General features: G+C 41.9%; 1 protein-coding gene across 1 annotated transcript; it reads left to right on the forward strand.

The window, feature by feature from the left end:
• Window positions 1-12,887: 12,887 nt before the first annotated feature.
• LOC130171500 (stonustoxin subunit alpha-like) lies at window positions 12,888-19,540 on the forward strand. The gene is made up of 4 exons (XM_056379553.1): window positions 12,888-12,992; window positions 14,733-14,832; window positions 15,830-17,317; window positions 18,689-19,540. Exons 2-4 carry the CDS (start codon window positions 14,742-14,744, stop codon window positions 19,273-19,275), a joined length of 2,166 nt encoding a protein of 721 aa, XP_056235528.1. The 5' UTR covers window positions 12,888-12,992; window positions 14,733-14,741; the 3' UTR covers window positions 19,276-19,540.
• The last annotated feature ends 1,366 nt before the right edge of the window (window positions 19,541-20,906 follow it).

Raw genomic sequence — 20,906 nt, forward strand, 5'->3', positions numbered from 1 at the left:
TGTCACTCTTGAGTTCATATTCACATTTTCTTTGCTATTCTCTCTGGGATGGAGTCGACCTTGGATCAAAACGCTCTAAAATATTGAATAATTAACTTGGCTGATTGGGAATATGGAGGCAAAACATTCAACAAATTGTAGGTGATTGTTGGGACCCACAACTCGTTCAGTGTCTCCATAGCAACATGAGATGACACGATGAAATGCTGAGCCTCTTCTTCTTCTGTTTTAACACCAGTTCACTCTCCTTCAGTGTTAACTTTGATTTCATCCCAGTGTCCTTCAATGTAACATCAAACTGACATCACAGGACCCCCCCACCCAACTGACCCCCCCCTCCAACTGACCCCCCCCTCCCCAACTGACCCCCCCCAACTGACCCCCCCCTCCCCAACTGACCCCCCCCAACTGACATGCTGCCCTTAAACAGAAACTCGTAGGACAACCCATCTTTCAATTAACAACTTACACATCTTATGTGTTTTAAAAGCACAATCCAGTATTTTAAATCACATGTTTACATTTTTACAATTTTTAGGCTCAAAAGATAATACATAGATAAATTAATTAATTAATTAATTAATGTTTCAGCCAGTATCTTTGGGTTTTTGACTGTTGGACAAAACAAGTCATCTGATGAAGTCACCTTCAGCACTTTGGGCATTTTTCAGTGTTTTCTGATGTTTCTGATTAATAGAAAAAAAATCTGCAGATTAATCAATAATGAAAATAATCTTTAGTTGCAGCCTCACAAATGTTTCACAGTTCACAGACGTTTGAATGTTGACAAGGAGCCACAACCAGACACTGTTTTTTAAAATTTTATTTATGAGGACTCAGCAGCCGAAGAGCTTGTGAATCAAAAACAATGTATTTTCGTGTAAAGAGGAAAAAGTAGAAAAGATTGTGGAGTAAACACAGTGTCATGAAAGGAAAATGCTCAAGTACAGTATGACACAAATTACACTTACACACTGTAGTCGAATCAAATTCACTTCACTTGTTCTCCTTTCAAATTATAGGTCAAATAACCGATGAACAAACCTCCCAATCAAAAACACTCACAACGAGACTGAAAAAGGAAAAATGATGCAACTGTGTAAGAGAAGTGTGTGAGACAGAGCAGAGACACAGCTGCAGTTCATCCTGTCACAGACAGGAAGCAACCTGCCAGAAGAGGGCATGATACTCCAATCAGTGCAGGGCTTCACTGCTCCCAGTGCAATGTGCAAACTACAGTGTGTGTGTGTGTGTGTGTGTGTGTGTGTGTGTGTGTGTGTGGGTGCAGAGAAGGGAATGTTATAAATGGGCATGTTGTAGGTGTTATATGACAAATGTGACGTCTTCCATCAGTTTCTCTTTAATTGTGAGTTTCACATCAAACCTCATCAGACACCGTGAGAAGAAACCGACGTAACCGTCAACGTGAACTAATTGTTGACTGTGAATTAAGTCAGCTTTTTCTTCTGACCTTGACAGATGAATCATGTGACAGGAAGGTCTGTGAAATGTCTATATTGAAAACAGCAAACTTCTGTTGCCTAGAGACAGTGAGATGTTTGTTGTGATCTGTAGGTGTTGAGAAAACCACCAGGAAGCCATAAATGTAAATCACAAGACACATAAGGATCATTTCCAACGTCTGTAATGTTCTGACAGCAGAAGATGCAAACTTAAAAAGTAAAACTGGAGCAAATGTGCAAAGAAAGTTTTTTTATTCATTTATTTATTTCTGCCTTTTTTTTTAAGAATGCATCTAAAAATATTAAGTCCAGCGGGGAAAAAAATAGGTCAGTGTAACTGATGAGGACAGACACACATGAGACGAGATGTGAATAATCCGTCTCGCTGACTCTAAATCACCTCACTCACCCTCTTTTCATAATGAGTCGGCGGGATGGATATTACGTTTGTCACACAGATAAGCAATAACTGCTGGTTCCCCGGTGAGACGGGAGTGAACCTGCTGATTCGGTTGAAGTCGCAGATCAATCTGTTGGAAAGATGTAAAGTGGCTCCAAGCTGTTGTAACAAAGGTGTTCAGTTACTGCAGACACAGAGGAATGACTCAAATCCTTCACCTGTTTAACTTCCGTATTGCTCATAACATTAATGTGATAATGATAATGACGATAGAGTGATGTACTGTACCGTGCAAATACATGCTGCCTAAAATATTATGCAGAGTTTTGATTTTATTCAAACATTTTTATGTCGCCAGAGAAGTTTTCATCCACAGGAAGTGAAAGATAAGCTGCTCTTGTTCCACTCTGTTCCCCCAAGACTTTTAGATTTTGTCCAGCAACACTATGAAATTTGTCCTAATACCCCACTTACGTGTGCATTCACCAGGTGGTAGTCAGGTAACCCATGATGCACCTGTCTCCAAATACCACTTGGAACCACGTGCAGTCCGGAGCAAAGCTCACAGGCTGCTGCTCCAGCTGTTGGGGGGTAGTTCAACAGACAAAAACAAACAAACAAACAAACAAACAAACAAACAAACAAACAAACAAACAAACAAACAAATCTGTTCTTTGTTTCCAAACCACAACGGAAAAAAAAAAGTTTTTGGTGTCAGAATCAAAAAACAAAAACCAATCAAAATGTTCCGTTTTTGGTTTTTGGCAATTCCTTTTCAATCCCATTTATTTATTTATTTATTCATTCATTCATTCATTCATTCATCTATCTATCATCTAACATTACCCTGGTGTAGATCCTGTGCTTGCTTTATGTTACACTTTCATGTCCTCTTGGCTTTTATTTTGACACTTCTTCTTCCTGTCTGTCCATTGTTGTACTGTTTCGGCTAAAATGAGAGATGAAAAAATTAATTTGCAAAAACTAAAATTGGACTGTTTTTTCCAATTTGTTTTTTCTGGCTTTTAATAGACCACATGATTTTTGAATTTGTTTTTGGTTTAGAATTAAAAATCAAATAAAATCTTTGGGTTTTGCTTTCAAGCAAAAATAATGATAAAAGGGAAAAAAACAAAAAAAACAAAACAAAAACAGAACATTTTGTTTTTTGATTCTGACACCAAAACAGTTTTTTCCTGTTTTGGTTTTGAAACAGATTTACTTCTTTTGTTTTGTTTTTAAATTACAAATGGATCATCTGACGATACCCAGACCCTGAAGTTGATGACATGTTGGATTCAGTGTTATTATGATTATTTGTGTCTAATCCGTTCAGTAGTAGTTTGGGCATTTCACCCTGAACCACAGCGTAAGTGTCAGCCTCATGGTGGCGCTAGAGGAGACCACGAGGACGTGTTCTGATTCTGCCGTTAAAACTCATTTCATGACGTCTACCCAACAGTGGTCTGGAGAAGAAGTGAGAGGATCATCAAAGTCATTAGGATCTTTGAAAGTCTGTGCAGAATTTAATGTCAACCCCTCTGTTGTTTGGACGCCGAAGTCTGGAGGATGATGGGGAGACTGACCGACAGAGCCGCTGCTGTTAGTGCGGCTAAAAATAAAACATACTCACTGTTGTTATTCCTCCATTACACAGTGTAGATACAGATGTAAATGTAGGTGATGTGGGAGTCAGCTGTCTGATGATCTGTGTGGAGTCTGTTTTTCAAAGGTTTGATGTGTTCAGGACTCCTGGAAAAAGTCTCATTTGGAAAGTGATTAAATCTGGGACGAGAGGACGGCGTCACCTCTTGTCAAGAAATTCATTTGGACAGATAATTCTAATTTTAGTCGATACCGGGACCATCCGAGCCCCTCCTCATTTAGACTCTGGATTAACACTTTGAGAGACCGTCTGTCTGCCAGAGAGACATCAGAGACATCAGCTGAGTCACCGCCTTCCCTTACCATCATCTCTACCAGCTCCAAGTCTCTCATCACCATCAGCAAACAACAGCTGTGCAATAGAGCTGTGACAGTGAAAGTGCGGACGGCGAGCGTGTCCGGAGATCCCTGAGATCATCTCACGTCCTGCAGGCAGATTGCACATGACTGCTGACTGAAAGCATCGAGGAAGTGAGCGCAGAACCGCGGTCGGTGCAAACTGAATTGAAAGGTGAATGATATTTTAGTGCGGAGCTGTAAATATTTGGACAGGAGAGGTTTCTCCTCACGTGAACACGACACAGAAACTGGTGCCAAACAGAAAAAATAAAGAAGATCAGGTACCATTTGGCAAATATCCTCATGGCAACGACTGCGGTTTTATTCATCTACAGTCCAAAAGTCATAGATGTTCATGCCACTTTAAATAGTGTTCAGCTCCTCTAACCTATATGCTTAGACCCCGTTTAGAAAGTTTAAATCAGGCCAACACTTAGTGATCTAGTTCATACGAGCTGCTCGTCCTCCTGTCCTGAAGACAGCTTCAGGATCTCAGCTGTGCCTGATACATTTCTCCTGGTGCACGCTCCTACAGTGGCAATCATTTAATGACTCTTACGTCTGGATTCATGGTTTGTCTGTATGTCAGTGTAGCAGCCCTGAAGTGTCGGAGCGGGGGCCGACCGAGCTGGAGGATGTGGTTTTGCTCAGGGGTTTCCTGAGAGCGAATTGGTGATCTGCACACGTCACTCAAAATATAAGTTTCCTTTTTATTCACATGCTTTCTGAGCCTGGTTTACGTGCTCACTCTGTAACCTCTGTTTCACTGTGGGACTGTGAGCTGTGTGTCGCCGCTTCACCTAAAAGCTCAGTCAGAAATCAGGTTTGATCGTACTTCCCTAAACGCCCGTTCTCTGACTGAAGGTTACAGGCCCAGGCCCTCGTCAGCTGTCTCCTGGTCTGGATCATATTCTGTGTCGTCTTCCTCTTCCTCACTGTCAGTTTCATCGTGGCCTCTCACAGACACGACACGTTCCCCTCCCTTCACTTGAGTCTCATCCATTCGTTCCTGTGGACAGTTATTTTGGACCACGAACGCAACAAACGGAGAAAATTCAAACAAAACCCTTAAGATGTAATAAAAACTGTCATTTATTTCAAGTGTTCCTATTGTCCGTATGGAGGATATCATGAAGCCAAGCAGAAGAAATAAACATTTTGTAAACCTGACTGGGACACAAGAGGAGGGCCAGGCCATGACATTAAGTTTAATAAAGCCAAATAGCTGCAGTCGCATGATTTTATCAGTGAAGTGCAGCAGCGTTGAGTGAAAGCCGGTGAACAACGAACGCAGGGCCTGATTGGTGTTTAATGAGAAAGCTCATTAAATGAACATTTCTCCTGAGAGTTCATGAAGGGGATGCTGGTCTGCTTAATTAAAGAAACATGTTGCCATTTTGATGAAGATGAGTTTTAAATTAGCGTCTTCGTCGGCTGCGACCATCGTAACTTTGAACTGTGCGTCTCGGAGAATGTGGGCTGCTGTGACACAAACAGGGCTGAGGTGGGCAGCAACAAGTTCTACTTATGCAGGAGGGACTGATTGAGGATGGAGATGAATGAATTAAACACAACAAACTACAACAATCAATATTCAAGATACTAAAACTGGGCTGCTGACGGTGATAAGTAAACAAGAGCTCTGCATCGCTGCCATGCTGGCGTTGACATTTAGTACAGCCTCACAGAGCTGCTAGCATGACTACAGCATCTCCGTCTTGTTCTCACAAATACTCGCTAATTATTCACAGTATTTCTGTCTGGTTGTTACTATTGATCCGTAGCATTTGAAAAAACACCCGTCACTCTCCGCCCGGCGTCCATGATTTGGTTATCAAAGGGTTTACAGCCGGCTGCCTCCTGAACGTGTAATGCATTCAGAAGTTCAGTTGTGCAGAGGCCCAAATAAATCAAAGTAATTAACTCAATAATTGATTTGATGAATGGAGACATTTGCAAAATGGAGACAGTTTTGCTATATCTGCAGAAATGTGCAGCTGGTGGGGCTGAGGGAAATCACAGAGAGAGAGAGAGAGAGAGAGAGAGAGAGAGAGAGAGAGATCTTGCATAAACAATCGGCACATTGTGCCAGAGGGTAAAGCACTTTTAATCACAGGACGCTGGAATCTACAGCTACGATATGACTTTAATCAGTGACTGAGTGGTGGATACCTGCCAGTCAGACGTGAAAATTAAAGCAGCGATCGATCAGTAGCTCCTGTCCAGCAGATAACGATCAGTATCAAACGTGATTTTCCTAAAATAAGCCTCATTTTTTAAGTATTACTGTAAAATACACACAGCTCGGAGTAAGGATTATTTGAATTGCTAACAGAAATGACGTTAGCATATAAATTAGCATATGAGCTGGGGAGAGGGATCATCGTTACAGTTTATAGATTGCTTTGCTTCATGATGTTAGCACCTATTCTGTATGATTACGCTCGTTAATTAATCATTTTAGCGGGTATATTGTTGACTGACAACTCACATGCGCAAAAACAAGCAACAGCCATGCTAGCGGGGGTCAGAGCTAAATGCTAACAGTGACAATGCTAACAGCTGATGTTTAGTAGGTATAATGCACTAAGCAACAACATGAATGTGTGTAACAAATGTGAATGTCAGTGTTTCCACTTTAAAGTTTAGATGTTAATTAATTCTGTATATGTTTGATTAATTTATAAAACATATATGTACAGTGTTTATACAGTTAGTTATTTGCACATTTATGTTTACAGGATTAGTATTTGCATATTTAAAAAGTTTAAATATTTACAAGTGCATCTTTAAAAACAGTTACAGTAACCTCCTGAATCTGTCTCTTTAGTTTTCCTCTCATTTACCTCAGTCTAAGTCCTTCCAGCCTCTGATTGGTTGGTTTAGCGACATGTGACTTAGAGACAGGAAGTGGACGAAGTGTGGAGAGAAGTAAAACTGCTGCTTGAAAAGTTAATCAGTCTACATCCAGCTGTTTCTTTTCTCAACAGTGATCGTAACCACGTCACGTTTTTGCAGTGACGGCTGAAGTGCAGAGGCCTTTTAATTTGAAACGTTTGATACAGGAAGTGGCGACGCGTCACAGCGAACAGCCTGGTCGAGGTGAGAAGGAGAGATTTAAGTGATATTACATTAGACAGAGTTTTATTACCAGTTGATATCCATGCTGACCTGAGCGCTCAGAGCCACAGATATGAACCAGTGGAGGAAAAGTCACAGGCTCATTTGGATTCATCCTCCGGGGACCATGAACGTTTCTACAAGATTTCATGTCTCTAATACTGTAATACTTGAGATATTTCAGTCTGGACCAACAGAGCCAGTGAACAGCTGCTACGCGTCATGAATAAACATTGCACTGTGATGAATTGAGACGTTACTTTAAAGTAAATTGCTGGTTTTCAAACGACAAATCTCAGGAGGAACTGTTGATTCCCATGACTTTGCTGAGTGATTTGAATCAATATTTAATTCCAAATTAACGGCAGTTTATTCTTGGGCAGGTATTGATCCCCCCCAGACCTGAGGAAGAGTTATTGCACACAAATCATTAAAAATTATTTTGCAATTCCTGCTGCGCTGACCCACCGGGAGGGTAATTAGGACAGTGGATCTCAGACGGTGTAGTGAGAGTGTTTGACCCTGGAGGTGGAGGAAACGTTAACATTTACCACCAACACTGACACAGAGGTTGATCTCATAATGATGCGTGTGAGCGGCTGTGGTACAACGTTTTTAAATATTTAGTTAGTATGAATTTTCACCACTTCGCCATCAGAATATTACACTGCTGAATAATCAGGGTTTAATAAACTAAGTGCAATATAACTGAGTACATCTACTTATTCTGCTTTTATATGATGTATTGTTTGTTTTATATTTATTCATACACACTGTAATGTGTCTTCTTGTCTGTGGTAACTGTATTTTCGTTGTTCACGTTGTTCATGACAATAAAGGCACTGAACTGAATAAAGCAGCTAAAAGCAGTTGCGCTGTAAAGAAGCATAAGAGTGAAAAAATATTAGTCATATTAGAAACCTGAAGTGCTCATGGTGCGTTCCATATAATGAGTGTCATATGATGTGGGGAGCGTTTGCAGACTAAAGTAAGGCTGAGTAATTACTTTGTCTTTCTGGTCATCAGTCTTTGGCCTTAATGCCAGTCTTACTTAATGACATTTTATATGTCATTATGGTTAATCTAACATAAAATTGCAGAATCTCCCCACAAGTCACACGGATGATGGAAGCTTTCCATTTTGAGTGTGGGTGTAATGAGTGGAAAACCCCGTACTTCTGATCAGAGATAGCAGCTATGACAGACACCGAGGTCATAAATCACTGCCCTCGTGCACGACATTGTAATTCAGCGCATACAGTTCGTCCCTGCACTCTTTCAAAGACTCGGGAAACTCACAGGGCTGCGCTGTGCTTGACTGTCGTAGCTCTTATGATGTGATAGTAGTTTTTCTGAGTGGCTTCACTCAAAGGTGGGATGAAGAGCTGACCGTCACAGGCGGGGCGGGGGGTGTAATGGAGGTTCATGTATGATGTTCAGGTGAGAATCAATGGCCCCAAAACTGTCCATAATTAATGAATGATACTATGCTGATAAATCCAGCTCTGTGCACAGTTAGTTAACTGGACACGTGCATGTGCAGGTGAAAATGTAGTGCTACATGCTAACAGACAACGCTGAAGGGATGACGTATTTTTGTAGGTCAACGTTGTGTTAGCATCACCCTGGTTCCTACGACAAAAAGCCAATAGGAGGCTATAAACAAACTAACTGACTTCAATTAATTTAATTTAACTCTTACCTCTTCTACAAAAGCCTTTCTTCTTAAAAAAGGTAGTACTAGTTTGCAAAAACACAACGAGGCCGTGAACGCCACAACCTCTGTCATCTCATTTAGCAACCGGCCTTTTAAAGAGACGTAAAATAAATCACGACTTCTGTATTTACTGACGTATTTTATCTTTTTCGTGTTAACCATTAAAAAAACCCGTAATCTTCGCGATGGGGGAACTAGAAGTGCTAAATTGATGCAAACTCATTTTCAGGTTTTAGGACTCATTCTTTCAATACTGTCACAGTTTTGCACAAAAAAGAAGCAATTTTTACTTTTTTTTTTAGTTTAGTCGTAGTTTATTTCAAATTGCGCATTAAGCAGGTTAATGGAAACTCACCTGCTGTTGATAATATAACAACAGGAATCAACTTCCAGTTATAGTAAAAGCTCCAAAAAAAAGTATAAAGCGTATTCAGTCAGATACCCTTCACCTGTGGCCGGTGTTAAACAGCTTTTCTTGAACATCTACTTTGCAGGGACAATCTCTGAATAGCAATCACTGCAAGTACAAAAGACGGCCATATATCTAGAATACTATTCAGACTTACGCATACTGAGGCCTACATAATGTAGTAAAATTATAATAAAACTCATTTTACGGGACGTTTATTGGCACAAAATCATTAATTAACGCCTCATTTATGAGCCAAAGGGCATATCCTGCATTAGCTCTCCTCTCCTCTCCTGCTCCCCTCACTTCTATCAAGCTATTTAATGGTGAGGTGAGGTGAGGTAGCAAAGGATAAGACGCTATTTTATTTTTTGACATAATTACAGAAAACTGAGTCGTGGGTTATGTAACGTGGTATATTCTCTGTGCTGCGTTGTGTCCAACCAAGGCACAGCTGGATGAATGAGGCCTGACCCTCGGGGTATCTAGTGACATGCAGATCAGGAAATAGTTCAACACGCTCAAACATGTTCAACAAGCACATAAAGGATTCCAGCATATTTCCATATTGTAAAAGAAATTGGAGTCTTCATTCTCTGCAGCAGTAATTCTCAACCTTTTGTGCTTGTGACATTTTAAAATTAAGCTACGTGCACTTACAACCCCCTGCCACAGGTGGCATCTGAACTGCATACTGCTTCCTCCTTCTAAAATGGTTATACTCGAATAATTTTAAGAGGGATAAGGGAGTGAAGTTATGCGGGTCTTCCACTGTGGCTTCAACGGGAGCTCTGATAAACTGCTGCACGTGATGTCATTTGAAAAGACCGGGACAGGTTTTACTCAGTGTTCCCAGAATCAGAACCGAGCGAAGGTGAAGCAGCTTTTAGTTTCTTCCCACCTGTGGAACAAGCTTCCTGAAACTCTCTCATTTAAATCAGGGTTTAAAACTTCACTATTTGCTGCAGCTCATCCAATAAATCATATTTTTAATCTCGCACATTTGCTTGTTTTGTTTTGTTTTTATCACTGCAGTCCCTCCTGATTTTAAGACTTATTCAAATATTTTTATCTACTCATATTTGTTTTTATTGTTTTTAAATGCTGATTTAATGTCGTCTTAATGTTCTATTTTAATGTATTGCCATCCCACGTAAAGCACTTTGAATTACATTGTAAATGGTGCTGTATCAATAAACTTGCCTTGCCTTACATTAGCTGCTACCAGCATAACACACCTGAATCTCTGACCGAACTGTTGCATTGTGGGTAATAGAAGTGCCGCGTTCTGACGAGGAAGAAGAATACGTGGAATAAAAAAGACACTTTATGTCTGAGCAACCTGGTGACGACAGGGGAAGGAGAGTCGTGAGGTGTTGATGTGAGGTGATGAGATGATTAGCAACAGGTGTGGAGTGGAGCCAGGAGACCGAGGCCGCAGCGGCTACGACACACACACACACACACACACACACACACACACACACACACACACACACACACACACACACACACACACACACACACACACACACACACACTTGTGTTGAAAGCAAAGCAAAGCAATGAATGGAGTTACTTTATGGCTGTGTCTGTATCGTGATGATGAGTCAGGTGTAAGCAACTCTGGGGCTGAAAAATGAATCCAACACCAAAGTGACAAAAAGCTGCAGTTCCTCTAACGACCACTAGAGTCTGGCTCCAACAGTGAGTCAGTCCCCATAGACTCCCATGTTAAAACGTCCAACTTTACTGCAGAAATAAACATGTTTACAGCCTGGTACAAAAACTGGTTTGGTCTCTAGAGCTAATTTCCACCTTCGTATTTCTATAACTCACCTGTTTATATTTATTGAGGCTTAGAGTTCTCTTCCAAAACCTGTGAGTGATGTCACCATGGCTACAACCGTCTCTATATACAGATGCTGGACAAACAAACGTTGGAGCAGCAAAGAGAATGAGAAAAAAAAAAAAAATATATATATATATATATATTTTTTATACATTTGATTATATATATATATATATAGGTAACATGCAGCATCTGTAAACAAGGCCAATGACGGCAGCAAGAGACAAACCCACAAGACTGAAGAAGCACCGAAACCCTCCATAGAACGGATGGGAAGTGCACTGGGTGATAATATCTGTGGGTGTATGACGATGAGCAACCCTTTCACATCAGTCATAGTCATATGATCCATTGTTAATATGAAATTATTGATTACAGCAGCTTTAAACTGTTTAAACACAGCCCATATCATTGCCAGTTTATTACATGGCAAGGAACATTGTCCAAAAAAAAAAGACAATTTACCCTCAATTTCTATTAAATGACTTTCTATAAAAGTATGAAAGTATCATATTATCCTAATTTATCTCTCCCTGTTCGACATGTAGGTCTCAGCCTGAAAACTGACGTGTAAATTCCTGTTTGAACCCAGGTGCTCCTGCAGGAGCGGCGTGAGCTTCAGGTGAACACAGCACATGTGCAGTTATCTCGTTAATTTAAAGGGTTTCTGGGCATCCTGCCAGCTGCAATGGAGTATGCCAAGGTAGTAGAGCATCATAGAGCTAATATTATTTAGAGATATTACAATGATCTACAATATGCTTCATTACATGCGGGGGTTAAGGGTGGGTGTTGTACAGGGACGACTTTGCTCAGCTGGGTGACTCATTGAATGCCGACACTTGCTGGTAGGGTGATCACCTGTTACCTGGTGTCGTAGAACTGTCAGCAGAAAGGGCAACAAATCTACGACCTGTGATGCCCTGAGTGGCGTTCGCTCTACCCGAATCAGAGGAGGTATGATTATCTCTTATCACCAGAGTCACATGAAGCCAGATCACACACTTGAACTATGCTAGGTCTCTACATTAGTGTTTGTTTTTTTTTTGTTTTTTTAAATATATCTTTACATGTTTTCTAACTTCAGTAAGTCTTCTCAGTATATTAATTAAGGCCTGATAGTGATTGACAAGCAGGTGTTATAAAACAAATAAGAGATGCCTCTGCGGATGAAAAAACACCACAGTGAAATTCATTAAAACATATAGAGTAGAGTTAAGATTTTCACGGTGCGATGAGGCAGGGGTGAGGGTGAGAGACTCAGATGCGGAGGAGGAACCAGTGTGAGAGAATTTATTTGAAACAAGAAACCAAAGTCCATACAGATGCCGCCGACAACCCAGCCGCCAAACCTGACAACCAACAATGATCCCACAAAGACCAGACAGAGCAAGGGCTTTTTAAAGGAACGGAACTGATTAACGATGGAGAACAGGTGGGGAAGCAGACAAAGGTGGGACACATCAGGGATGATTAACCAAAGGAAGCAAAACTAGAACTCAGACACTGGGGCGACATGACTATCAAAATAAAACAGGAAGTGCACGGGGAAACAGAGCACAAGACAGGGAAGACTAAACTAGACACCAGAAACACTCAAAACCCAGAACAGAAACCCAAACCAAGAAAGTCCAAAAAACCAAAAGCCTGGAGCCTCCAGGCTGAGACCATGACAAAGATAATAAAGTAAGTTAAAATAATGAGATCACTATTTATTTCAGTGGGGCCTGATTCATCTGGATATTTAGCTGCTTGTTTAATTTTAATCGATATTTTTTATTTTTCATCCGATATGTAATTATCTAAAACCTTATTGATTTACTTCATCCTTTCTGTTTTAATTGATATAATTATGACCGCTCTGGTCTTCCATACGGATGAGGCTACATCATGTGTGAGCTTGAAAACACTCACAGGCATTGAGCAGTGATTCAGCAGTTCTCTGTCGGTGGTTTCAGTTTCAGTTTCAACACAATTCACTGGAGGGCTGTAGAACAAAGACAACACCACGCACACGAGACACAGAGGTAGAGTAACATTCATCATTTCTAACATAAGGGACAAAGCTTGTTGACGCAGCATTAATCTTGATGTTTGTTATTCAGTAACACTGCATAGTCTGTAATTTCATTGTGTTGCATTCATGATGACGTTCTGCACATTCTGCTGCCGATAATGTGCAAAAAGCCAGAATCTTTTAAGTAAGGACACAATTTCCATTTTGGTGTTTCGGATTTTCACCATCATTTACAGGCGATGTCGCAGCATTTTCCCCCAAATTTTAAGGTTTTTCATTCTGGAAAGCAGAAAAAATACAGGGCATGTAACTGAAAGGGAATATAATGAGTAGATATTTCATATGATAAAGTTATTGACTTAAATCTGTAGGATGTTTTTATTGTTTCTATCACAAGTGGTTAGATCAACAGCAAGAAGGTTCTGGTTTTTGAAGCCTGGTTCAGTTTTCTTTCTGGGTGGAGTTTTCCTGTTTTGCCCAGGGCCTGTATGGGTTTCCTCTGGGTGCTCTGTCCTCCTCCCACAGTACAAAGACATGCAAGTTAAGTTTTCTCCACTCTAACCTGCCCTTAGGTTTGAATGTGATGGTTGTTTTTCTCTAAGCGTTATATACGGTGATAGACTGGCGACCCGATGTCAGCTGGGATTGGCTCCAGCCGCCCCTGCGACCCTCAAAGGATAAGCAGTAGCCTATAGGTCACTGACGGCAAGAGTTTAACATCTGCTCATCCCCGTCCCCTCCCCAAAGGCTCAGTGTGGCTCACTGTCTTTTTGTGATATACACCCACTTCTTGGGTCCAATTATCTGCCCACGTGGCTTCTCAAATCACGGCTACGCAGACCACGCCCAACTGTTACTGTCACTTTCAAGTAAACCTCTGTGAGACCGAACTCTTCGTCATCACAGTATCAACACGAAAATGACCAGTTGTCATTCTATAAACGAATGAATGAATAAATGAATGTTGCATCATACGACGCAGCACTCAGTACGCCACAGAACTCTTGGTGCAGGTCATGGTCATCTCTCGCCTTGACTACTGTATTGCTGTTCTCCATGGTGGAGAATGTGTGGTCATGTCACTAACACCTAATGACTTCTGGAGCGGCACAAATGTACTTGAACTCAACCATCGAGGCTTTTGCTCCTTCCTTATGATCTCGCCTTTCACCAACGCTGAGGTTTCGGGCTTAAAAAGGTTGGTGACCGCCGGTCTGGACGGTTCTCATTTGTGGTTCCCCCGATAATGGAACGAGTTACCGTATGTTATCAGAGTATCTTCAAAACTCCTGTGAAGACTCGTCTCTCGATGAGTCCTCTGACATGAACAAACATACAGGTCGTTTTTTTTGAACCCATCGGAGTGACTCCTTGATTATGGCGGCATGCGTACCGGACCTCGGTTGTCATGGTTACCATAATATACACATGACTGTACCAAAAGCACCGTACCCAACAATGTCCTTGCACTTTGCCTTATTGAACAGATTTTGTACTGACTATTCAACTTCAAGGTCTCTTTCTGTACAGAAGCTCTAGTGTTGCCTCTAACCGATAGGTCACTTGGATAAAAGTGTCCAATGCCAAATGAATAAATGTAATGTAATGTAATGCTCAGCTGTGCTATCATAGCACACTGGCATTGTTGGAGTAATCGTGCTACTTAAAGTTCTTAAACCTTACTGTTGGCTTAGCAAACAATTTTCTATTTGTTTGAGTTTTGGTTTCACATACGATGTTTCTCTACCAGGTTGGAGACATGTCTTCAGACATCACGGAAGTGTCTGCCCTGGGTCGACCTTTCACCTTAGGGATGCTTTATGATGCTTTGCAACATAAACTGATCCCAGGTAAGTCTTTATCTGAAGTCTATGAAAGTAACTCATCATCAGAACTCAATATACTTTATCAACTCGCAGAATAAAAATAATAATTTATGATATACAGTAAGATATGCATGGAAATGTATTTTATGTCACAGCATCCTTTGTAAGACAGTGTTTATACCAAGACTTATCCTTCGTCCCTAGTCTCATTACACTTGGTGTGAATTATGGGCACAACCTCCAGGTATTTCTTTCCCTGAACAGGTTTATCTGTTTGCAACAGGCGTCTTCCCTTTTCTTAGAGAGTTTTGGGGAATAAATGATGTGGGAACAAAACCTGTCACCTTAAAGGAGAAGTTAGACATTTTGCAAGGCATCAGGAGCTACGCTTTGCGAGTGTTATGCGTACTGGTCATGGTTATCGTAATAAACAGATATAATAAACAGAATACTGAGAGCGGCGTACTATAATAACGGTCATGCCTCGGTTAGAATAAGTACTTCCTCAACATCAGATGATCTTCATTGTCATGGTTACAATAATAACAACGAACAGTCATGGATAATAGAAACAATATTTAATATTTGATTCACGTGGGAATCGAACACCGATCTCATGTATCACATTCCTGTGTTCTGTTGACCCATCCATCCACCACAACCTCCTCCTGACACGGACTTTGTCTCTCTTTATTCTACGTCACCCATGCTAATGTCGTCATTACTATGAGCACTAGATGTCACCTAGCAACAAAGCGTAACTGTGAGTCGCAATAAGCCGCTGCACAAACGACCTGTGGGCTTGTTTTCCGGACGTGTCTCCTCCCTCTTTACATTAGCCCATTGAAGGTGTGACGAGCTGTCAGACGCCGGTTCGGTGAAAGGAATTACCGGAAGTTGCGCCCATAACTCACGCTCGAGTTGAGGGTTGTTGAAGCTTTTACTGGCACCTGTCAGCTCTTTGTGTGTCCTCATTTTAACAAAATGATTTTCCTACTTAAAAATGATCCATTATTCATAGGTGTCACATTGTGGGATGAAACAACTCTCAAAGAGCACTCAGTTGAAAACCCTCAGCACAGCAGCGCATTTGAAATCCTCACCTCAGATTCCATTGAAGACAAGTCCTTTCTGCTGGGTGTCGATGCGTCTCTGAAGGCCAGTTTCCTGAGTGGGCTGGTTGAAGTTGAGGGATCGGCGAAGTATCTGAACGACAAGAAGAAATTCCACCATCAGAGCAGAGTGACGCTGCAGTACAAAGCTACCACTACTTTCAAACAGCTGTCATTGACTGATGTTGGAAACATGGATACACAACAAACAGAGGTCATTGAGATGGGCTTGGCGACACACGTAGTCACAGGAATCCTTTATGGGGCGAACGCTTTCTTCGTATTTGACAGCGAGAAGTTAGAGGACAGCAGTGTTCAGGACGTCCAGGGAGGCATGAAAGCTGTGATAAAGAAGATTCCTGACTTTGACATTGAGGGGCAAGTTGATATCAAGCTTACTGACAAAGAAAAAGCCCTGACAGACACATTGTCCTGCAAGTTCTTAGGGGACTTCCTTCTCGAAAGCAACCCTGCAACTTTTGAAAAGGCAGTGAAGACTTACATAAAACTTCCCAAGCTACTGGGAAAAAATGGAGAAAACTCTGTTCCACTGAAGGTCTGGCTGTTGCCGTTGAAGTATTTGGACTCCAAACCTCCTCAGGAGGTGACTGAGGTCAGTGTTGGACTGGTGAGGAAGGTTCAGAGTTTTCTGGAAGACTTAGATCAACTGGGAAAAAGATGCAACGACTGTCTGGAGCACAAAGTCGTGAAACATTTTCCGAAGATTGACGAGAAGTTGAGCAGTTTCCAGAAGCTCTGCACTTTTTACACGACCACACTCCAACAGACGGTCGCAAAGAAACTGCCCCTCATCAAGAAAGGAGAAGAAGATGAGAGCGAGTTAGAGAAATTCTTAAAAGACAGAGACAAGTCGCCGTTCAGTCAAGACAAATTAACTAAGTGGTTGGATGATAAACAGAGAGAGATCAATGTCATCGGCTCCTGCGTCGATATGATGGAGGGAACGGAGATAAAAACTGTCCCGGGTCAGTCGGAGCTGGAGAGAGAGGCTCTGGCTCCAGGTGTAGAACATGCTCTCTGCTTTGTTTTCACCTCACTGGAGACCACCGAACCTTACCTGCGGGAGTTGGCCGACTACGTGGATCCGCTTAAGTTGAAGGGCAATGTGGGCGTCGCCCCAGCTGCACAGGACCACTGGTACCTGTCAGATGAGGTGGTGGTCGGCATGAGAGGAAAAGCCAAAGCTTTCTGCGACCTTGCTGAAGCCCTGAAGAGAAGCAGGAGATTCAGGTTCCTCACAGCCACTTTAGCAAATGAGAAATATAAAGGCGCAAACATCTACCATTACAAAGATGGCGCCCTGATCACTGATGACTTCTCAAGGCCCGACCTTCCTCCGGTGGATGCTATCAAAGACAGAAGTGCTTTAATTTGGTGTGAGTCATTTTATTCCTTCATTTTTCCCACTTCCAGTCAAATAATGACAATTTTCCCTCCTTCAGGAACCGAGCCATGCTAACCCCAACCCTTTAATCCAGCAATCCAATCTGAAGTTAAGGTTACAGCCTGCAAATTATTATTTTGTAATCATCTAGTGTATAGAGAGTATCAATAAAAAAACCCAATATGATTATAATATTTAGATAATTAATAAGATGGAGGTTAAGGATACCTGGATGTGTAATTACGTTCTCCACCGCGATATAAAGCAACAAGACACCATAAAATAAATGAACAGATGTGGATGAACGCTCACACCGCCACTGCAGGCGTTAACAACGTGGCGTTAAAGAGGGAAAAGAGGGAGCTAGGTTGTTTTTTAAAATCTCACGTGACTGTGTTGCATTAATAAAACACGTCCACCCCAGTTTGTGGAGGAGGCCTGGCTGGATTTCATTATCAGAGAGTGTATATAGGGAAATTTAATCTTCTCCATCTGATGGGGAAATTCAACCACTTGGTTTTATGATCTCTTTACCTTGAGCTTTAATCTACAGACAAATTATCACAAGAGTTTTCAAATCTTTCCGCTTTTGCTTTTCTTCGCTCTGATAAAAATCGTTTTGCTTCGCCTCTGGTTTCTCTTTAAAGAGACGCACCCCGGACAGTTTTCTCTCCCCTGGTTTTACTGTTGATAGTGTTGATGTAGACAAACAGAACATAAATGGAAAAAGGTCAGACAGGTAAAAGTGTCGTATGAAATTCTGAAAGAACTAACGTCCACAAATCATGAAGAAGTAAAAGATGCAGGCGCTCATATCTCTCCAACGTCATGACCCCACAGTCAAAACCAGAGTCTGTGATTAATCCTCATCTATTGTCGGAGAGCAATGTCTGACTTTTTACAAACAAAACAAACAGCAAACTCCAGATGTTTCAAAACTCAAATTCATATTAAATGATGTGGATTTGTTTTGAAAAGTTCTGTTTAAGGAACATTTTAATATATTTTCAGTGATAACTAAGTGTCATGTGTTTTCCTTTACCTTCAATATGTGCTGCTTTATTTAAAAACCATGTAATTAAGTCCTCCCCTTCCCAAACACAAATTTGTCACCCCCTGGTTTACCTGGTTTACCTGTGCTTACTCACTTCTACGTTTACTGTAGGTCTCAGTGTGTGTTTCCTTCATACTTCACTGTAATATTCATTGACAACGTGCGGGGCTGTAATCTAAAGCTGACAAAGATATATTGCTAATTTAAAATGTTTTCATATTTGTAACCCCAGACACTGACAGACAGACAGTGTGAACAGTGATTGTGTGAGTGAGTGCTGACGCTGGTGTTGTGGTTTTCCCCCGTCAGATGCCGGTGCTCTCACCCTGGATCCAGACACGGCAAACAACAACCTCGCCCTCTCTGAGGGGAACATGAAGGCGACGCACGGAGCGCGGCAGTCCTATCCCGATCGACCGGAGAGATTCGATGTTTTTTATCAGGTTCTGTGCAGGGAGGGGCTGACGGGCCGCTGTTACTGGGAGGTTGAGTGGAGCGCTGGCCAGAGTGAGGATGTTGCTGTGGGCGTCAGCTACAAGGGAATTTTTAGGAAGGGGAAAGATGAATTGAGCAGGATCGGGTGGAACGTGATGTCCTGGTGTTTAGGCCACAGGTGGCCCCACCCAGAAGCTACACTCTACACAGAGCACAATCATGAGAGCCAGTTTTACCCTCCTCCCTGCACCGGCTGCACCCGGCTTGGAGTGTTTCTGGACTGGCCCGGTGGGACTCTGTCCTACTACAAAGTCTCATCCAACACACTGAGTCACCTCCACACCTTCTACACTGAATTCACTGAGCCTCTTTACCCAGCGTTCATGATTTGGCGTCAAGGCAATTACGTGCACCTGAACCCATGGACGCAAACTGACGGGCTCCATGGCGGCGTTCAGTAGGTCGTAGTTGGGAGTGTCGCTTGGTATCACATGATTCAAGTTCAGCTCACCACACTTAAAAGTGATAGTTGGGTTGTGTCAGGTACTTCCTCCACAGTCTGTGTGTTACCTGCAGGAGATTCAGCAGGAGCCTCTTAAAAACATCCTCAAACAGTTGAAGTCTACACTTTATTTTGCGATAAATATTTGCATTATTCTGCATGTGTCTCTTGTACTAAGACATTTTCTGTCCTCCAGCACATATTCAATAAACTGTAACTCCCCACTGTGTGTCCCAGTCTGTCTCTAAAGAAGAGAAGAGTTCAGTTTCGCCTCTTTGATAAAATACAAACTCAACTCACAGTTAACTTGTCAACATCTGCACCATCCTCGGCTCTGGGAGGAGGTTTAACCTGGTTAGTAAACCCACCTGTAGATGTTTCCTGCAGACTTCTAAATCTTATCTCTCGTCAGTTTTGTCATGAATAATTATTGATAAATATGTAGAATTCACCCAAAACTGCTCCAGCTAAAAAATAAAAGAGTCTTGAGCAACAACTTGAGAGGATTCAGTCCCTACATAACTACACCTTTATATCCACCCATACAACAGTTCCTAACAGCCTCAAACAAACATATGAATCACTTACTAAACTCCCTTCAGTTCCCCATCGGCCTCGTGTTCAAGTGACGGTCTCGGCCTCTTGCACTGGTTCAGAGACGTGCTGTCTGCTCGGACCCCGGTATCCCTACTTGCAAGTCTAGTTTTATTATCTAGTGTATTTTTATTACAATAGAGTGCTGCAGGGATGACGTATTGGCGTTGGCATCACCCTGGTTCCCTTGATGAAAAGCCAGTGAATGAAAGGCTGGATATTTGTTAAGACATGTAAATTTTACTGTACACAGCTGCACAACAGCTGGACTCAGTGAGGAGTGTAGGCGTGATTTGTCATTTAGGGACACGCGACGAAACACATTCTTTTTACCTCCTGCCAGAATCATCAGCGCCACGATCACAAACACAAACGTCTTGGCACGACGGAGTCAAAGAGCTGGACATTACTGCTGATTGTAAAAAATGACGGTATCGTTGAAAGCGGGAGAGAGAGACAAAGGCAATAGACAGGATGCAGTGAAAAGCTGAGACGTCGTGTTTTCCAGAGACTGCTGACGGGCACAGTCAAGTCCAGAGAAGGTTGCACTGTGAGATCTCTAATCAATTGTGAAGGGAAAAGCGGGAAATACATCACAGTGGCAGTGGGTTGGAGATATAATGTTAATGGGCCTTCTGTAAAGATGATCTCAACAAGAACACCACGACTTTCCTCTAATGTAACATTAACCGATGTAAATTCTACACTGAGCGATCGTCCTTCATGTTTCCTCATCACTGGATTGTGTGAAATTCATTAAAAAATATCTGCTGTCAGAGTTCGCTTCTTACGTCGGCTACTGACCTCGAACTAATGCTGAGTTTTCTGGAGCGCACCGACTGCTTACCAAGCCCTTTTCAACTCCATGCTTATAACTGACGGGAACCACTGACATATTGTTTTTGTGTTCACAACCACACACACACACACACACATACACACACACACACACACACACACGCAAACAACACTTTTGCTGCATTGCACAGTTGCTTT

Source organism: Seriola aureovittata, chromosome 6 (assembly GCF_021018895.1).
Source record: "Seriola aureovittata isolate HTS-2021-v1 ecotype China chromosome 6, ASM2101889v1, whole genome shotgun sequence".
NCBI lineage: Eukaryota > Metazoa > Chordata > Actinopteri > Carangiformes > Carangidae > Seriola > Seriola aureovittata.

Coding starts and splice junctions, on each gene's coding strand:
- LOC130171500 (XM_056379553.1), top strand. CDS start 14,742: ATGTCTTCAGACATCACGGAAGTGTCTGCCCTGGGTCGACCTTTCACC. Junction 14,833..15,829: donor GCAACATAAACTGATCCCAG/GTAAGTCTTTAT, acceptor CATTATTCATAG/GTGTCACATTGTGGGATGAA. Junction 17,318..18,688: donor CAGAAGTGCTTTAATTTGGT/GTGAGTCATTTT, acceptor TTCCCCCGTCAG/ATGCCGGTGCTCTCACCCTG.